Source organism: Oryzias melastigma, linkage group LG13, assembly GCF_002922805.2.
Source record: "Oryzias melastigma strain HK-1 linkage group LG13, ASM292280v2, whole genome shotgun sequence".
Lineage (NCBI taxonomy): Eukaryota > Metazoa > Chordata > Actinopteri > Beloniformes > Adrianichthyidae > Oryzias > Oryzias melastigma.
Window position 1 is genome coordinate 4274524 of NC_050524.1, and position 20263 is coordinate 4294786.

Sequence of the window (20263 nt, forward strand, 5' to 3'; positions counted from 1 at the left end):
CCGAGTTTTCTTCTTCCCAATATCTGACCAAAAATATAAACTTTGGGGTCATTTTACAGTATCTGCTAAATCGCGTCTCGTCGTCTCCTGCCCTATCCAATATGGCGTCGCTCTTTACGTATTTTGGAGAATGGTAGCAGGCTAGCGTAGCCTCTCTAGCGATGTAACTCATTGGGTTTAAGACTAACCAACTAAAGCTCGAGTTCTATATTCAAATGGCTCCATCGCGCCATGTTCCGCGTACCAACCTTGTCCTCAGTGTTTTCACTCGGAGACCCTCCGGATGAGTTACAGTTCCAGTCGTTCAGAATTTTGGACATTTCCGACACGGCCGCGGTTATAAGTTCGTCCAAAATGGAGGAAACTGTCACTTCTAAATCCGCCATCCAGAAAAAGTTCGAGTGAGTTCGGGTCGGTTCTGTAAACTTCGCTCATGTAAGTTAGTTCACTGCGGTGCCGCTGTAGTTGTTTTTATAGTGCTACGCACGCGGCGCAATTGAAAACGTCGACTACCGGTTCAATCTCTTCAAAATAAAAGCTGGGCGGAAGTACTACTTTGACAGTTCTACTCATAGACATAATATATATTCTTTAAGCGTCTATATATATAATATAATATAATATAATATAATATAATATAATATAATATAATATAATATAATATAATATAATATAATATAATATAATATATCCTTTCATCGAGTGCAATGAAAAGAGCGTTTGGTTTGTTTCATATTTCGGAAAGCCCGGCTAATTTTCCTCAAGTTTGAACAGTTTTGTGACACAGTTTTATGCAAAACAAATACCATCATTATAAATGGAATTAATACCAGTATTAGACAAAAATTAATTAATAATCAATTAAAGAAATGACCTTTAACTGCAATATTTATGCCGGAAAGCATAAAAAATGTTTTATTTAAAGTTGATGAAGAGAAATGTAAATACAGCTTTTTATTTAAAGGGTAACCAAACCCCAAATGAAGCTTTTTTGACTGTTGATCTCTATAAATGGGGATTTAAAAGTGCTGCCTGTTGGTCATTGCCACATTTTAGATAAATTAAAATAAAATTAATTCTTGAAAATATAGTCAATAGTACAGGTTAAATCAAGGTATTACAGCTGAATTTTGTGATTGGTCAAACCATTTAAGTTTCAGAAGTCTGACATCTTGATCTGCAGCTCCAGTAATGATAAAAGTCCTGCCCCTAAGCCCCACCCCTCTGACTAGATCTTCAAATTTCCACCGTGGGTGGAGTCAGCCACCAACTTCCTGGTTTGGTTACCCTTTAAAAATTCCCTATTTTCTCCTAAAATTAAATAAACTAATTTTAAAAAACTTAAGGACAACTGCAAATGTAAATAACGTAAAGACTACAATTTAATATCAACAATAATATGTGTACTTTCTATAAAAAAGAAACTGAAATCATGTAACATGTTTTTCTTTCCCACAACTGCTAAAATTTTCCAAAAGCATCATATTAAAAGAGTGGAAATCGGTTTAAATATACTTATTCACCTTGCTAAATTTAACAAACAAATATGAATACATAAAGACCTCCCAAAATGTAGAATATTTACAGATTCAAACTGTACCTCGAGTCAGTAAAGCCCATTCAGGACTCAAAAACGAACATAAAAAATAAAAAAAATATATTCAAAACTTCTCTTTTGTTTTTGTAGTTATATAAAAAATGTTTGCCTCATTTTGCTCACATTTATCTTCATTTTGTTCGTTCTGTTTCATTCTGCATTGGCTCCCTGTTTGTTTGTAATTACTCAAAAACTTTGTTTTTAAGATATATATTGTACTATTATGTTATATTCAATTTAATAGTCCAGTTTAATCACTTGTTTAATAATTAAAAAAAAAAATACTAAAGGTTCGCCATGTTTTACGTCAGAGATGCTATTTCCCCCCGGAGGACGAGAAGTTTTCAAAATAAAACGCAATTTGTGCAAGCTCCATTTTTTTTTATTAACCAAACAAGAAAGAAATATATAGATTTCCATTTTTAAAGAACTATAAATTACAAAAGATTTTAAACCCTCAGTTTACATTAATGTACAATGTTAAAAGGAGTCATTACAACCAAATCTTCATGTTTTTTTATTCAAACCAAACCTATTGCCAACTGCTTATGTGGAACAAAAACAGAAAACAACTTTCTCTTAAAGTTTGTAACAAATTACTGGCACACACCAAATGATAAATGCCAAAAACATTTGCAGAGACTACCTCTGGTTTTACCCATCAGCGTACTGGAATTCTCAGAGTATCTAGAATAAAGAAGTTCTCTTGACAAACTCAGATCTGTAACTTCAAGTTCCAAAGGTTACGAATTCTCACAGGCGTGCTTCTTCAGCTGCCGTGAGTCGGAGAACCCGTGTCCACACTGCTGGCAGGTGTAGAGCTTCTGACCCGTGTGGACCTGCAGGTGGGACTTCAGCTGGTTGGACTGGTGGAACTTCTTCTGGCAGTACCCGCACTCAAACGGCTTCTCGCCGGTGTGGATCCGCATGTGCCTGTAGAAGTTTCCGTCGGTTCTGAAGGCCTTGCCGCACTGGTCGCACTTGTAGGGCTTCTCTCCGGTGTGGATGCGCTCGTGCTGCTTCAGGCTGGCGGCCTGGAAAAAGCGCTTCCCGCACTTGTCGCAGACGAAGGGCTTCTCGCCCGAGTGACTGCGCTGGTGGTAGCTGAAGGAGTATTTGTTGTGGAAGGCCTTCCCGCACAGGCTGCAGTTGAACTCCTTCTGCTCGCTGTGGCCTCGCTCGTGGAGTTTGAGCGAGGACGCGGCGCTGAAACCCTTCAGACATATTTTGCAGCTGAACGGTTTGACGATGACGACCAGCTTTTTGGGTCGGCTCTGGAAGAAGGCGTCCTGGCTCTTGTTGGCGTGGACGTACCTCTGGTGCATCAGCAGCCGGCAGTTGAAGAGGAAGGTCTTCCCGCAGAGGTCGCACATGAAGGGTTTCCGAGCGCCGTGGATGAGCATGTGGCTCTTGAGCTTGTTGTTGTCCGAGAAGCTCTTGCCGCACTCCTGGCAGGTGAAGGGCTTCTCCCCCGTGTGAATGCGAAGATGCCGTTTGAGGTTGTTGTTGAGGCTGAACCTGGCCCCGCACACGTGGCAGGTGAACGGCTTCTCCCCCGTGTGGATCATCTTGTGGCGTTTCAGAGCCGTGCCGGTCCGGTACGACCTATTGCACTGGTCGCAGGTGAAGGGCGAGTCGCCCGTGTGCTTCCGCTTGTGCACCGTCAGGGAGTGGGCGTACTTGAAGGACTCCTCGCACATGGGGCACTTGTACTTCTTGGCGTTGGTGTGAACCATCTGGTGGAAGCGAAGGGTGTCTTTGCTCTTGAACTCCTTGCCGCACGTGGCGCAGCTGAAGGGGCGGTCCTCCGAGTGCACCGCCATGTGGCTCTTCAGCTGCACCGAGGTCCTGCAGGTCTTGTCGCAGAGCTGGCATTTGACCAACTGCTTCCACTTCTCGTGGCGCAGAAGGTGGTTCTCCAAAGACTGCTTGACCCTGAAGGTCTTCTTGCACTGATCGCACCCGAACGGCTTGGGAGGCCTCGCCTGCTGGTGGCGCTTCAGGTGGTTCAGCAGCGACTCCTCTCTCCGGTACGACCTCTTGCAGTGAGGACACCGGAACGGAAGCAGGCTCTGCGTAGAGCTGTGGCTGGAAAGATGGTTCTCCAGGGACGCCTCATCTAGGAAGCTCTTGTCACACTGCTCGCAGGAGAACTTCTTCTTGTGGAGATCCACGTGCTTCTTTAAATCACTTTTCCAGTGAAAACCGGAGTCGCAGTGTTCACAGAAGAACCGCTTTCCTGCCTGCGACTGTAGTCTTCTTAGACTCCGCCCCTGAATTTCAGCTGCACGGCTTTGATTCTCCTCTGTGCTGCAGGCGGAGGCAGCTGGAAAGAAGGACAAAAGCAGATCTGAAGTAGAGGCAGCAAAGGAAGAAAGCTTCAAACCTGATCCTTGAGATCCATCGTCCTGCTGGATGGAGGATCTCAAGGACCAGGATTGGATACAAACGTTAAAATCTCCAACCTTCACTGGTTTGATGCGTCTGCTTCCTCGGCCTTCCCACCTTTCCAGGTACTTTATGCTCCACAGGCTCCTGTGAAGAGACAACCATCTGGATTGAGACCAAATCAAACAAATCTTTAGCAGGATGTCTATGTTCTGGATTCAAATTGCAGAAGTCTCACAACAGCATCCATCTTAAACCAGAAAGACCTGGAACTCATCGTGAGCTAAAGCTGAAATGAAGGGATCAGGAACCAAACACGGTTCCTCTCTGGCAAGTTCTCCTGAAGTTCTGAATTGAACAGCTGTTCCACCTCCCATTGTGCTTCAGCAGAACCATCTCTCCATCCATGTTTGCAGATGTTGCACAGATAAATCAAACAGAGCATGGATGGTTTAAGCACAACATTGCCCCCTCCCCAGAGTGAGGTCACTCACCTTTTCCTGCACCGAGTCTGGAGCGCCGAGGTCACAGTCGGGAGGGTCTGCTGGCTCAGAGCGCGGTGATGGAGGTTTGAGGATGATCGCAGACGCTTCTGTCGATGTAGGAGGCTGGGGGGGCAAAGCGTCCACTGATGGCTGTGTAAGAACAGAGGGGGGGCTGTCCACCAGCACTGCTTCTGCAGGTTCAGGCAGAGGGGGGGAGCAAGGGACGGAGTCTGCACTTCCTGACGACTCTGGAAACTGGTCTGAGGTGGACTCCTGCGGGGACGTCAGGAGATGGGGGGCGGGCTGCAGCGGTCCTCCTGTTTGACAGACACACGAGTAATGAAGATCGCCGTAGTTACTGAATCACTTCAGCTACCATATAGCTTTAGGCACCACAAAGCTTTAGGCACCACACAGCTTTAGCTACGGAATCACTTCAGTACCCGAAACACTTTGGGTATCAAACCACTTTAGCTGCAGAATCCTTTTAGCTACCAAGTCGCTTTAGCTACCGAGTCGCTTTAGCTACAGGATCACTTTTATGGATTCTCTCTTATAATAAGTGATCTTATGGTCATTTTTTATGCATTGATAGTCAATACAAACATTTCCCAGAACAAATTAATATTTAAAAAATAGGTTTTTCACATAAATTATTGGGTTGTATAAAATAGATTAATTAATTAATGACAGGTCATAATTAATCAATTTTACACACACACACAAAATTAATCGCTGGATGACAGCACAAATAAATACCATTTTGTTTTTATCTTTACTGACTGCAGGTTCTGAGTCTTACAGCTGATTGTAGCAGAGATTTAATGAACTTTATCAAAAAAACAAAAATCACTTCTGTTTTATGCAATACTGTCTGGAGCAATGACTTCCTCCTCAAACAGAATCTTCTTACTTTCCTGCACAATGATGGAGGAAAGTAGACTTTATCCTTCCCCTACACCCATTCTTTCCCATAATTCATCAGGAAACAGTTGGGGGTGATGGTTCCAGTTCCATCTTTTATGTGACTAATCAAGGAAAGTAGAATTCTGGAGTGTTTTCTCTTTTGGATGAGAACTGAATTCGATCTTTATTACATTATTACATTTTGTTTTTAACTTTGTTCTTATAGGGAGACAATTTTACCATCAGTCCAGGGACAGCAGATGAAAAATAGCTTTTGAACTAACTCTGGTGCATTGGCAGGAATGCTCTTTAATGTGCAATGTCCCTGTCAAATAAATGAATAAATGAAATTAAATTCATCACACAGGACCTGAAGTCCAGACAGCAGGTCAACAATCCCACCATCATCTCCTGCACTGAATTTCTGCTACAGTCTTTGGTTAGAAAGCTGCTGCTCCTTCAGAGTTTGGACCAGAACCAGAACATCAGAGCTACTGATGTCTCGAGCCTCCAGTTGCTCTGCTGCTGGAACCAGGTCAGATCCAGGTTAAAGCGTTCAAGCATCACCTGATCTCACCTGTCAGGTTCGGCTCCTCTTCAGCCTTGGTTCCGCTCTCACTCATGGTCTTCAGCTCCTTCTCCAGCTGCTCCATGTCCCGGCCCAGCTGACCCACTCGGGCCTCCAGCTCCTGCTCCAGCTGCCCAGCTTTCCTCTGCAGAACATCCTCCAGCTGCTCCACTTTGGCCCGCAGGACTTCGTTCTCCTCGAACAGCTCCGAGCAGAACTCGGTGAAGACTTTGTGGATCTGAACCACCAAACATTTCTCAATCTCCCGGATCTCGCCGGACCTGGCCTCCTCCCAGTCCGGACTCAGACCCTCTTTGGCGCAGACGTCCCTGAAAACAGATACGGTAGCCTGGATGCCGACTTCCACGATCGACGCTACCTCTCTGCCGAACCGAGCCTCCATGCTGAGCCTTTATTGGCCGCGCGGCATCACGGCTGCTGCTTTTAGAATCAAAAACCGACCAGAACCGAACCCAAAACCCGTCTGTTTATCCTCTGAACAGTCCTACGTTCAGCTGTCCCGCAGCGTAAAGGGTCCGTCTGCGGCTATTTCCGTTTCCGGTGTCACGTCTGCGCATGCTCATATGCTTCCTTAGGGGTTATGGTGGAATAGAATTGAGCATTACTGCCACCTACCGGTGAGGAGAAAAATAATTAAGGGCAAATAAAATTGTTTATTACATTACTTGTCCTGCTTATTATAATTCCTGCTTATTACCAATAATTTTTGGATTCTAACTGTGGTATAAACATTATTCTCTGTAAATTCACAATAATAACAAGCAGCACACCTATTGTAGATATGTATGTTTCGATTCAGATCTTTTAATAAATGATTCCATTCACGTTTTTTTCTTCCATCTGTGCCCTTTTATTTCCCAGGTGTAAGAACTCATGTGAGATCAGCACTTTGAGCTGCCTCAGGGAATGAAAAGCGCTCTATAAATAAAGGTTGATTGATTGATCTTTTGTTTTTGTTGTTTTATGGAAATTAAAAGAAATAAAAGGAAATAAAATAAAAATGAAATTCTAAGATATTCACATGTAGAAATACAAAGAAATGTATGTGGAAAATTGAAAATTATAAATAAAACATATTTAGCTTTTTTGAACAAAATTATTTTTTAACACAAACAAACAAAAACATGTCCTAATTTGAAACAAAAATCCCACAAATACACTTTATGTACTAAAAAAAAAAACTGTATTCAAATAATTTTTTCCATAAGTTTCTGTTAAGTCTCAAAAGGGGTTTAACTCAACCTGTATTTGGTCTAAATCCCCCCAAAGACCAAACATGTCCACCGTTTTGTCCTTGTGTCATTTGTGATGTAATAAAGAATAAAATTATTTTTTTTAAATCCACATTTTGTGTTCTCTCCTTCCCCGTTGTTTCAAATCACTAAAGTGTCAAAATATGCAAAGAAACGTCAGACGAATCAACAAAAAGAGCCAGAACTCTTTGCCATTATCACAATCTGTATTTATTCAAAGGAACCTCTTCACACAGCCAGAGGTCGGCCGTTGGTTCGAATCCCTCTGTACATTATTGTTTGGCTGGTTCTGGCCGCCCGCTCTGTTACAGTGACTGATCAGTGGAGGGATGAGACTTGAAGACATGCAGAGCAGTTTGGACCACGCCATCCTTCATGCAACCTCTGACCCCTACAAACCAACGCATCGGAGAAATGAAGCCATGTGATTGGGCGTACCGATGACGGGGGGCGGGGCGGGGGATCAGAGTTCTGACAGGCTTGATCTTTGGCTGTTGGGTTGAACGTTCCATGACCTTTGACCCGCTCCACCCTTGTGCTTCCTCTCTGATCCTCAGCCGTTTGGGTTTAATCCAGATTCATGGTTTAATCCAGATTCATAGTTTAATCCAGATTCATGGGGGTATTTCTCATGTGTCCGTAGTGGTGAGGTTTAGCCAACATTTCTTGGATCGATCAAACTTAGCGCTGATGGTTCTGGAACAGTCTTCTGAAACAGAACCGTGTGATCTGAGCCCTTTTGACGGGTTTATTTCAGGCAGTGTGAATGAGCGCTGTCACCGCTTTCTTCTCTGGTGTCGTATGTAAACAGCTCTGCGACCCACCAAAGAAACCTGCTCCGTCTGCGGTCCGGCCCGAGCTGAGAACTCTGCAGAGCGCCGGGCCTCGGCTCTGCTGACGGCCAAAAAGTGCAAAGAAAAAGTTGCATAAAGTCTCAAGGCTACCGTGGACAGAATCCTCACCGACGTAAATCCCTGAACGGTCCCGGGCCGCGCACGCTCTGCAGGAATCCAGCGCTTTGGGTGGTGAAGGTGCAGCAGGTCAGCAGGTGGAGGTCTGAAGGTTTCATTTCTAATTACTAATCTGCTCGTCTGGAGAGAAAAACAAACGTCAGAGTCTCAACAGAAATGTTTGAGAACTTTGACCAAATGTGAGACTTAAAAAAAATCAGCCAATTCTGGTTCACATTTTTCCTCATTAGTTTTCTTCTCTGCTACTTTGAGTTGTGAACTTTTGCTAAATCAAAAATAAATCATAACATAAAGTAGATGGGAAAAAAAAGCGACGAAGCTCAAAGCCCAGAAGAGGACCTGAAGTTAGTTTGTGAACCGATGTGAAGCAGACCAGAGACAGTTCCTAAAATATGAAAGTTTATAAGAATCCACTTTTAAGATAAAGAAGAAGAAACTGCTGTGTTTACTGTGGGGCTCAAACTCACATTTCCTGCATGTGAAAGAGTACAAACATACAAGAGATACCTGGAGGTACTACCGAGTTTTAGCCATTTTATGCAGCATAAGGACGTTAGCGATGGCTGTATTTAACTCACTTTGATCGGGCTAGAACAGACTTTTGTACGCGATAAAACTCTTTTTTGTACACCTGTTTTAGGACAACTTCAGACTATGATAGTACAGACAGTACAGCCATTTTCTGACCGTGATTATCACAGTTCTCAGAGTCAGTGAATGCACCGCGACTTAAGCTACCACCCTCATCGATTTGGATTGGTCCTTTGTGTTAGCCCCGCCCCAACGCGCCACAACAGGGCCAAAATTTTGAAACTGACATTTTCAGATTTGAAAACGAAAAAAAAGATTTGAAACTGAAAAAAAAGTTTTGAAATTGAAATTTTGAAACCTAAAAAAAGAACATTTGAAGCTGAAAATCTTCTTCTTCTTTTACTTTCGGCTTTTCCCTTCAGGGGTCGCCACAGCGAATCAGTTTCCTCCATCTAAGCCTGTCTTCAGCCACATTTGAAGCTGAAAATAATTACGTTTATTTTAGAATAGTAAAAAATTTTGGACATTTACATTTTTTTTGCCAAACGCCAATAATTTTTTCAGTTTGTTTTATTTGGGTTTCAAATAATATTGGCCCCAATTTAGCTCCATACATGTCGGGATGTCAACATTTCTGATGGAAAAGACGCTCTGCTGCCCCCTAGTGTTTGTTTCTACAAATGCAAACGGAGCTGAAGACTCGGACTTCAAAGGTTAGATCTGCTCCACATGGTTCTGGCAGCTACTGATGGTTTGTAAGTTAGAAAAAAAAAAATAATTAAAAAAAACAACTTTAGTAAAGAGAAAAAAATATATATATTAAAAGTCCCAAAAAGCTTCATGGGAAAATTTATGAAAACTCAAAAAAGATTTAAAAAAAAATTGAAAAGAACCAGACGTGCAGTGAAAGGGGTTTCCCATCAGCCTTCACTCCTCCCTTAACGAGCTCGTTTCTTCTTCTGTTTGCATTTTATGGCTTTGAGGTGAGCTGACAGGAAATCAAACGATGAGTCTGAGGGAATCTCTTCAAGCAAAAACATGCATCTCCACTGTAAATATATGGCTGCCCTCGAGTCATGGTGGATCCTCTGTCGATAACTTCCGAGTCTGCGGGTCTGTGAGGACCAGGGGGGGTGACCTGCTGGCACCGGGTTTGGGGTGGAGGGGCTGCAGGATGTGAATGGAGGTTTCTGGAAGACTGAAGTGACTTTTGAGGGGACGGACATGGCGGCACGCGGAGCACGCATGAAGAACCTGAGAGCTGTGGAGACTCTGGGAGCTGCTGCCAGACTTTCCAATTCCGTTAAAAAATGACGCGACACGGCGGAGGACGCACGGTTCAACCGAGAAAACCAAAGAGGAGGAGTTTGTGCTTCATGACTAAAGCAATGATGGATTTTTGGAGATGTCACATGAACAATATTTGTTTTGCCTTTAAATGTTGTTAAATAAACTCCAAACTCAATCTCCCTCTTTTTACCCATCAGCCCCTGCAGGCGCGCAGAGCTCCTGCTGATTGAAGGAAAATGTGTTCAGAGATTTAGCGGCAGATGTGACGAAGAGGAAGTGGAACTCCTGGATGGCGAGGATGAAAGGCCTCAGACGGACAAACGGCTACATAGCGACACAGCTCATCCCAGAGGAAGAAACGACATGGAACAGAATGAGCTACGGGTTAGAAAGCGTCCAGCGTTGATGATGCGTGTGGAAACTCCTCCCTCTGATGGGAGTCGGCCACCAGGGGGCGTCAGTCACTCTGTGCATTCTGGCAAAAACAGGAGAGAGAAAGAAAGACGACAAAGGCGTCCCGTCCGTCCTGTGAGCGGGTCCATCCCAGCACGGCTGACGGTGCTGAGGGTGGACGGAGGGGGAGGGCGGGGGCACGCCCGCCGGCTGTCCGCGACTCCCCTCCAGAGTTTGTTCGATCCCAGCAGACGGGTGGCGCTCACTTCTTCTTACCGGACTTTTCTGAGCGCTTTGCGTCCGACTTCCCGCCTTTCTCGGACTTCTCTGACCGTTCTCCTCTTTCTTTCTCCTTCTCTTTCTCCTTCTCCTTCTCCTTCTCCACCCGCTCGATGCGCTCGGCCCCCCGCTCCGATCTGTTATCCGCCTTGCTGCCGTCTCGCCGCGTCCCCTCGTCGGTGGATGAGGTAGTTGGTTGGGGCTGGCCCCATTTGGCAATCTCCTCGTGCTCTGAAATACTGGTGGTGATGTTGGTCACCCACGCCTTCAGGTCGTCCTGCAATGAGGGGGCGGAGTCAGTGTGCGAACGTAACCTCCTTCATAACACGAGGATACATGAAAGCAGTAAATGTTTCACCTCATCTTTTGCATGAAACAGAAACTCACTGCCATCCTTCGTCCTGAAATCAGAAAAGTTTGATTGTAAAAAACTTTCACTTCCACTTTTAATCTATTGAAACACAAATTAATGAAACAGAAACAAAGCAGCAACTTCGGATAAATTCACAACACCCGCGTGAAGAAACTGGAATAAAACGATTTTTGAGGCTTTTCTCTGCCAAAACTGGAATAGTGAAACTGTAAAATGTTTATTTTTGTTTACACATCTCATTTCAGCCATCTTTGTTTTTGTGCACGAAGAAGATGCTGACAAGCCATCATAAGTGCTGAAAACAGGAAGGGGGCGTGGCCTCACCAAACCCCGGCGTGACGGTTTCTTTCGTTTAGAGTTACGTTATAACCTACAATAGTTGAAATCTGTTAAGCAGAACTAGAGATTTTAAGGCTGTTAAACTCCTCACTAAACTCACATTTATCACACACACAAACTTTTTACGGTTAAACTCAAAGTTCAAACCTTCATAGCAAAATAGGTCGAGTTTATTGAATAAATAACCAATACTAAAAGAAAATCAGTTTGTATTCACAATATAAAGTCATTCTGATCGGAGCGTCTCGGACAGGAATCAGATGAACACAAACTAAAGTGTTTTGTGATTTAAAAAATACATTTCTATCCACTCATTGGGTCTGAGCTGACATCCTGGTAATGATACATGTTTTTAGCTCAATTAGGTGAATCATTTCCCACAATGCATCTGACCATCCCTCGCAGCACACAGGCTGAAAAACACAAATAAAAAGATTCGTTTTACATAGCATTAAAACTACAAAGTAAGTTTGGTTCCCATTTCACAATTTTATGAGAAAAATGTTTTACAGAACTGTATTTTAGGTAATCACTTTTGGTTCATGTTTTTTAAGTTTTTTTTTTTTTTTTTAAGATTACATTTAAAGAGCTTCTCCAATGAAAACTGTGTTTTTGTGGCCTTTTTCCGAGGACAAACATGAAGAAATTAAGCTTAAAATGACATTTCTAAGTATTTCTTTGTGGATCAGGAGCAGACAAAAGAATAGCTTTAAAAAAAAGCTTGTAGCGTAGATGCTACAGTCCAGAGACTCCATTCTGATGCATCCACTTGCATATAAATAGATCCATGAACGTCTTCATTTTCCCCGTTTGATTTGGAATCTGGATCAGAACTGAACGGCTGGATGGTTCCGATGTTGGACCGCTAATGTTTGGTTGGCGCTGTGAGGGGCTGCAAGCTAGTGGGAGAGCATGTAAACATATGGATGATGGGAAATGAGGGAAGGCTTACTCCACCACTCAGAGGTGAATTTTTAATGAACTACTGCTGCTCTGAAAAATAATGGAACCCAAAAGAGACACATTTTTTGATTTTGGCTAAAAACATAAAATAATAACAGATAAAAACCATGAGGAATGTTTTTAAAATACATCAAAAGATGATTGTAGAGGGAAAAATGTTTTTACAAAACAATAATGTTGTTTATGGTAATAACTTCTTATTATTATCAAGTTTGTATTTAAGGATTTTTTCTTTTTATTCATAATTAAATTGTGACGTTTTTGTAGCAAAATAAAAGTCGCTTTTAAGTGTTAACGGCGGCGTCTCACTTCAGGGTGAAGACGTTCTTCTTCTTCTTGTAGCCGTTGGTGACGTCGCATTGGCAGTGGGAGAGGCTGAGCATCGGCTCGTTGTTGTAGGGCGTCGCCGTGTTCTTGGCGTCCTTGTAGAATCCCAGCTCCCCCTTGTTCAGCACACAGTACAGGTTGACCCACGATCTGCTGCAGTGGGGGGGCAGGAGAAAGGGGAAAGTGGAGAATGAGGGCGGGGCAGGGGGTGACGCGCAAGGGGAAGGCGGGGATGGGGAGGGGGGGACATCGGGACGAGTCAAGAGGAGCTGCCGAGTCACTGCTGCTAAGCTAACACCTCACTCACCTGACCAGAGCAGACAGGTAGGTAGGCGGGATGGACCAGCCCCAAGAAGGGAGGAGGAAACACACTGCTGAACAAACACAGATGAACGCACGAACGCACGGATGACCACACGGAGGAGGTGGGGATGGAAGGATGGAGCGGGACGCTACAGACACAGCGCATGCTCGAGTGCCAGTAAAGTTTGACTTACCTTAGAGGAGACAAAGGAAGCAGCCAGGAGGGTAGAAGAAGAGACAAGAAGAGACACGAGGAGTTTGGTTAAATGGAAACAGCTTAAACTCCAGTCACGTGACCACAAGCAGGAAACGCTGGAGCGCTTCTGCACATGTGCAGTGCTGCCAAATGGTCCTGGCACTGCAGGTTTGTCACATTTAAACCTACAATCATCAGCAGTTAAAGACCCACTCCGATGAAAGTTGTGTTTTTTAATAGGGTCGTACATGTTGACGCATTAACGCAAAATCAAGATTAACGCGTTAATCTGTATTAATGTAAATTAATCACATCTCTCGGGGCAGCAGTCTTTCTCTTTCCCTAAGCGTGAAGTCACTCACACCGTCCATTAAAACACTTTATTAGGTTCTTTTCCCACTTATACCATAGTTATCTGCAAAATAAATAATTATTTAATCCTTTTTCAGAACTTTAATCATGTTATTTTTTTGGTTTATATTGCTTTTTCACAAAAGTGTATTATTTCATCGATGATCCAGCGCGCTGTCACGTCATATAAATTTCATTTGTGATTATTCGTTGATAATAAGTGGTCGGCAAATAGTGTAAATAAAAAAAAATTACTCACGATTAATTTGTCTCCAGGTTTGCTATTAATTAGTTAATTTTTTTTAATCGATTCCCGGCCCTAGTTTTTAAGATGTTCTCGTGGCGTTTTTCTGATGATGGAGGACAGATATAAAGAAAAATAAGCTTAAAATTGCATTTTTGAGTATTTCTTTGTTAAAGTCTTTTGAATCTGGGGAAGATGAAAAAAATGCAGTTTGGAAAAACATTTAGTTGTTAGTGGTGAGAGTATCAGTCTGAGTATCGATAGTATTAAAGCCAAGGTGAAGAATTGATACTGGCATGATGAGACTGATACTTTCTGCTGTGTTGTCAATATTGGGTGAAAAATTTCCCAATTCGAGCAAAAACCAAACTAGCTTGTGCAGTCAAATGTCCAATCTCTGGGAACATTAGCTGCGTTTCAATTACACTTTTTCGCAAAACTTTATCAAAATTCTAGAAATGTCAAAAACAGTTTCACAATGACACCGATGTCATTCAATCATAGTTATATGAATGAACTCTTGCGATAAGTCATTAAAACACAGCGATGGATGAGAACAGTTTGTTTGATTCACTAAAAGGGAACATTTGGTGACGTCACAGCAGTGTGGCGGACACTCGCGCGTGTCCAGTGACGGTTTTCCATCCACGTAAGAATCTTGTTCAGCAGTACTTAAATAAAATAACCGTTCTAACAGGTAAGCAGCTGGAGCTTTCTGTTTGAAAAGCGACACGATCCATTTTAGTTTCTATCATAGAACTCACGCTCATCCTCAAAGGAGACGTCTGCGTTTTATTCAGGCTACAGGCCACAAAAGTGCAGCTACAGAAGAAGCAAAGAGGAAATCTTGAGCTGCATAATACTGTATGGACCGACACTTTCTACTAAGAAGCAAATTTAATTTAAAAAACAAGTGATTCCATTCCGGTTTTGCAAAAATTGTCAATTTCAATTCGCCCCCCAAAATTGGTTGATTACTTGGTATCAGATCGATACTCAAATTCCCAGTATCGCCCTAATAGTTGTGATCTGGACGCCATAATGGCAGGTCACAGGCTCCGCCTCATTCTGATGTCTCCTCCTGTAGACGATTAGATCCATTAAACGTCTGTTTTCTTCATCTGAGCTGGAATCTGGATCAAATGTACGAATGGATAGCTCCAGTATTGCTCGCCGTTTTTGCTCCATCTGTGATGTCGGGTTGTGAGGGTGAGAGAGCGTTTCAGATGGTTGATGGGAAAACTCAGAGGAGATTCTCTGATGAATTCTGCAGAAACTATATCTAGAAAATGTTAGTTTTTTTGGTTTTGCCAAAAAAATTATAAATATAATGGGAAAATAGATCAAAGGATGATCGGAGTGGGTCCTTAAATCAATTTCTCTCTTTAAAAAACTCTAAAGTCTGTTTGAAAGCCAAAATAGTTTGAATGAAAGGTCTTTAAACAACAGCACAGCAGGTTTTATCCTCAGTCAAAGGTATTTACGGTCTTCTAACAACATAAACGTGGAAAGGAAGGGCGGTGCATGCTTTCTGCCGTCAGAACTGGAAAAAAAAAACACTTTAGTATGAAATTTAAAACACACCTTCAAAGTAAAGTAACCACAAGAGTTTAAACAGAATATATCATTTTCTTTAACTCTGATATCACCAAAACCATGAATCTGGATTTTACAGACAGAATTCACATGCACCCCCCTCCCCCCCGAAGAAGATTAATGATAACTTACTCTGTGTCTTCTTGAATTCAATTCTTCCGTAAACAGTCACACCAGAAGCAGTTTGGAGCTTCACACGTGTAAGCCATTCAGGATTAAGCGTTATGTTATGTACATAACAGAGCATGTACATGTGACACACTCATCCACCCAGCGCATGTGGAACTCATCCAGTGCTGGACCTGGATGGTTCTTAGCCGTGCATGGTCAGTCCTCCCACCGGGGGACGGCGAGGAGACCTTTTCCTGGTGTTTCTCTAGAGGAAGCAGGTGAACGTGCGCGTGTGTGCATGAGCAGCCGCTCCATGACCTTCTGCTGCCAGCTCTTCTGAGAGCCGGGTTAGATCAGGAAGCATCGAAAGCGTCATGCATGAAGTCTTCTCATGCTGTGGGGTTTCTGCAGATTCTGTTTGTTTGTGTAACGGATGTCCTCACATCTTCATCACAGTAAAAAGCAAAGACATTCACAGAACCAGAACAGAACCAGGTGGTTTTCTTCATTGACATGTTCTCAGGTATAAAGGTTTCAAAATTCTGCCTTTGTTTTAAACTCTAAACGACAAAACTCCAGAATTGTAGACCCCCCTCCACCCTTAAAAAAACCCTAAATCATGTTGGTTTCAAACATCGACAGATAACTGTGAAAAAAAAAGTCCAGATTTGACACTTTTCTCCTCATCTATCATGAGAAAACACCCAACTGGGCACAGAAAAGTAAAGTGAAAGTTTTGTTGAGACCCCCCAACCTACCAGTAATATTACACCGTTGACACCAGGATGTCAATACATTTATTTATTTATTTTGGTATGACTTTTTAATATCAGAGTGGATGGAGAATTACTTCCATCTGCCACCAGCCTCTAGTGGTCTTCTGTGGAATTGCAACATATAATATTTTCAGGTTTGGGAGATGGGGCCTTTAGAACTACATTATTACTATAGATAACTAACTTTGTTTGCAGAATAATTACATTTTAACCCCCCCTGTGGCATAATAATAATCTGAAACATTGAGTTAAAAAAGGAGCTTCCATGAAGTGCTGGCCCATAGCAACCATTTCATATTTTTTAAGTCTTTAGTTGATACAAACAATTTGCAATAGTTGAGATTCTATCTTAAAATAAATATTTACATTTTCCATGGCAACCAGTCTTTACATCTTTGTGAGATCACATTATTGTAACATTTGTGTTCAGCTTGAGAGAAACCTTCCTTCTATGCAGTTTGATCAGATGATTTTTAAAATAATATTTGTGAGCTCACCAAAGTAAAAGTTTTCAATCCTCCTGTACTTCTAGATTAGGCTCACCAAAATAAAAGCCTGCAGATCTAATATTTCGTTCAAACAGGTTTGTGGACGTCATTGAAATGTTGAAATTAAACTCTAGATGGCGCCCTCACCATTAGTAGAATCCATCTTTAACATTTTAGTCTTCAATCTCTTCATATAGGAAACGTTTTTAACAATCGTCATGATAAAGCACATTTTTTTAGCAACTACACTGATTAAAGCTTTAGACGGTTGCCCTAGCAACTATGTCTGAGAGGCGGAGCTATTGATTTAATCCTTTGTATTTAACTTTTAGTGTTTATCAATAATGAAAAGAATTAATTCTAGGAATCAATCATTTCAAATGATTGGTTAATAAAACAAGCTATCATTCTTTTAATCTTTCACTGTCATACTTGGAGCATCAAAGATTTTTTGTATTAACTTTGTGTCGGTCAGGGTTCACATTTCTCCAGGTCAGATGTTAGCCTTGTAGCTTAGCATGCTCAAGTCCCACCCCTTTTGCCAGTACTAGATCCATAAATACACAATATTCTCTTCACCTCAACTCCCTCTCCACCCAGAACCTCCAGCGCCTCGGGGTGACCCAGAACACCCACCTGTTTGTACTCTTTTTCAGGCTCTCGATGTCCAGCTTGCGGAACAGGAACCCCTCGTGGTGTGCCGTGTGCGTTGGAGGCTGCGGGACCGCCGGGCTGCTCTGGGCCGGAGCGGACCTGGACCGCCGCGGTTCTCCTGGCTCTTTGGGTCGTGGCCTTCGTCTGGGCTTCGGTCGGTCCCGCGCTCGGGGCCGGTCTGGACGGGAAGACTTCTCTGGGAGACCATTGGGCAGACGGGGGACCTCACCACGAGCCTGAGGGTCAGTGTGTGATTCAGCTCAGAGCAGGAAGGTTCATCTAAAAACTCCTCACAGGTTCTAAATCTAAATGTCTACAGTCGCTGATAGCAGCAGTCAGCTGTTTGTGGATTTGTGTTCTCACCTGAGCTGCTTCTCTTTCTTGCAGCTGCTCCACGATCTCTGCCATGGTGCTTCTCTTTTCTCTGCAGACCAACAGAGGATGAAGTCAAAAGTTCTGAGGACGATCAGAGTCCGGTGTTGTGTTCGGGTCTCACCCTCCTCCGGAGCGCCGGTCAGACTGTTCCCTCCCGGTGTCGTGCTCACTGGAGTCCTGTCTGTCCAGTCGGTGCCGGTCTCTTTCCCTCCGCCGGCCCTCGTGGCCCCCGTGGCCCTCCTGCTCGCTGGACGTTTGCCTCTCCAGCGTGCGTCTGTCGCGGCGCTCCGCGTGTTCCCTCCAAACCTCCTGGGGGAGCTCGTCCCGCCGGGCTTGGATCAGCTGCTCGCTGGACAGCTGCCGCTCCATCCTGTGGTGGTGCGAGTGCGTTTGGGCCTGCGGCTCGGCGTGGCCCATGGGGTCGGGCCTGGATCCCCGGGACCCCCTGGTGGGCTCGCTGTGCAGGCGTTCTCGGCCGCGCTCCTGTAGCACCACCTCGGCCATCACCGCCACCTCCGCCCTGTCTGCTCCCGCCTCCCCCGTCACGCTGTCCCGCTCCCTCCCCCTCTCCCTCACTCTCTCCAGCCGGCTGGCGACCAGCAGCGGCGTCACGGCGTCGTCCAGATGTTTGATCTTCGGTTGCCGTAGATACGGGGACGACCTGGCCTCCAGGTCCCGCCCTGCCTGAACTGGCTGGAGGTGACTCATCACCTTGGCGGCCTGGTCTCTCATGCTGACGGCAGATTCTCGCGCCTGATTGGCCGACACTAACATGGCTGCCGTGGCAACAGACGCGATGGACGAGGCAGCTGGCTGACCCAGTCCTGCAGCCACGCCCACCACGCCACCATGCCGGACCTCCAGGGTGTGGCGGTAGCCGGAGCCGTTCATCACAGGGGTGTAGTTGGCGACGGTCGACCCCAACCGGCGAGCCGCAGATGAAGGGGAGGGGGTGGGAGTGGCGGGTGAAGGCGAGGGCGGAGAGCTGGCTTCGTTCTGCTCATAGATGGTCTGTCTGATGACGGGGGAGACGGGGAGGCGAGGGAGGGTGGAGGGAGTGGCTAAAGCATCTTGGGGGTCCAGGAAGACTTTTCGGCCCAGCAGAGGGGTGGCAGGCAGCTTTCCCTGCTCCGCCTTCAGCTTCTCCACCTGCAAACACAGCTTCCTTTAGAACCGGCTCCATGTTCTGTCGGCACCGCGGGTTCAGGGCGGAGCCGGTTACCGTGGTGAGGCGCCGCAGGGAGCTGAAGCGCTCCTCCCAGGTGGCAGCAGCTTTGCGGAAGGCTTCGTGGCGCCGGATGAGCTGCTCCACCTCGTCCACGCTCTCGCCCAGCTCTTTGCTGTTGATGAACGGCTCGTGCGCCGTCAGCCACGCCTCCGCCACCACCGCCTCCTGAGCGAACTGGTGAACCTCCAACACTGAGGGGACAGCAGCAAAAGTCCTCAGATTTCTCTGGACTATTTCTGTGTTCACAACCAATAAACAGGGTTCCTACACGTTTCTTTAAGTTAGATTTAAGACTTTTTAAGATCTTTTTAAGATGTTACATAAGAAGAATTAAGATTGATTTCCCAGCCCTTTGGACGAAGAAAAAACAAAATCCTTGAATTTCAGGACAATAAGGAGCAATGTAATGAACCAAAGTTCAAATTTCAGTAATTAAATCACAATTACTCGACTATATACCTCATTAGTTGATTTCTCACATTTTGCTGTACTGAAACTTCACTCATATAATCGTAATTTCAAAAAATAAAACTTTAGACGAGAAAAGTCACAGAAAAAGTATTAACGGCACAATTTTTAAGACCAAGATATCACAATATAATACTTTTTAAAATGCTTTTTACTGCCTCATTCTCAAATTTTAAAATTCAAGGCTTTTAATACTTTTTAAGACCCTGCGGGACCCCCGAGGTGTCTCTCATTAAAGATCCACTCCCATGAAAATGGTGTTTTTAACTTTTTCTGGTGGCATTGAAGGAAAATTTGAAGAAAATTAGGCTTAAAATCAAATTTCTGAGTATTTCTTTATTCAAATCGCTGTAAATCAGGAGCAGACAAGAAAAAAAAGCCTGCTCTGCCTCATTCTGATTCATCAATTTACAGACAAATGGATCCATGAACGTCTTTGTTTGATGATTAGTGGGGAATTTAAGGAGCATAGTGGAAGGAAACATCTAGAAATGATCTGAACATTACCATGCCGTAATCGTCCATCACTAATACTTTTGTAACTGTTGGTGACTGTGTCCCCATCATAAAAGGCTCTGCATAAGAAACAGTTTTTCAATTGCTTTTGAACATGTTTTAAATTCCCGTTTCCTCACGTTGCTTCAGGAACTCCCAGTGCCTGTCCCACTTCTCGGTGAGCTCACGCTGCTTCGCGATCACCTTGTCCAGCTTCTCCTTGATCTGACAATGAAAGCAGCAGACCTCTATCAGTTTTCTAGCTCAGCTTGGAATGTAAACGCAGGACTTCAT

At 44.1% G+C, this 20263-nt stretch overlaps 3 protein-coding genes across 5 annotated transcripts in view; all 3 read right to left on the minus strand.

The window, feature by feature from the left end:
* LOC112149411 (zinc finger protein OZF) overlaps positions 1-522 on the minus strand; it is a 30019-nt gene extending 29497 nt beyond the window's left edge. For both annotated transcript variants that reach the window (XM_036214683.1, XM_036214684.1), the window contains exon 1: positions 249-522. In XM_036214683.1, coding sequence (XP_036070576.1) covers positions 249-386 — 138 coding nt within the window. In that variant the 5' untranslated portion in view covers positions 387-522. The remainder of the gene's footprint in view (positions 1-248) is intronic.
* Positions 523-2101: 1579 nt separating this feature from the next.
* Positions 2102-6708, minus strand: LOC112149725 (zinc finger protein 345). The gene is made up of 4 exons (XM_024277616.2): positions 5954-6708; positions 4480-4787; positions 4063-4132; positions 2102-3923 (listed from the first exon to the last, which is right to left on the minus strand). The coding sequence occupies exons 1-4, from the start codon at positions 6345-6347 to the stop codon at positions 2341-2343; spliced, it is 2355 nt and encodes a 784-aa protein (XP_024133384.1). The 5' UTR covers positions 6348-6708; the 3' UTR covers positions 2102-2340.
* A 2567-nt stretch (positions 6709-9275) lies between these two features.
* The window catches only part of LOC112149718 (spectrin beta chain, non-erythrocytic 4), an 89918-nt gene continuing 78930 nt past the window's right edge, over positions 9276-20263 (minus strand). Inside the window, exons 36-43 of one of the 2 annotated variants that reach the window (XM_024277605.2) lie at positions 20110-20194; positions 19001-19197; positions 17900-18927; positions 17767-17827; positions 17386-17639; positions 12667-12834; positions 11041-11083; positions 9276-10959 (exon numbers count right to left, since the gene is read on the minus strand). In XM_024277605.2, coding sequence (XP_024133373.1) covers positions 10666-10959; positions 11041-11083; positions 12667-12834; positions 17386-17639; positions 17767-17827; positions 17900-18927; positions 19001-19197; positions 20110-20194 — 2130 coding nt within the window. In that variant the 3' untranslated portion in view covers positions 9276-10665. Of the gene's footprint in view, positions 10960-11040; positions 11084-12666; positions 12838-17385; positions 17640-17766; positions 17828-17899; positions 18928-19000; positions 19198-20109; positions 20195-20263 lie in introns of both variants that reach the window. The other variant, XM_024277604.2, reaches the window with a different exon arrangement.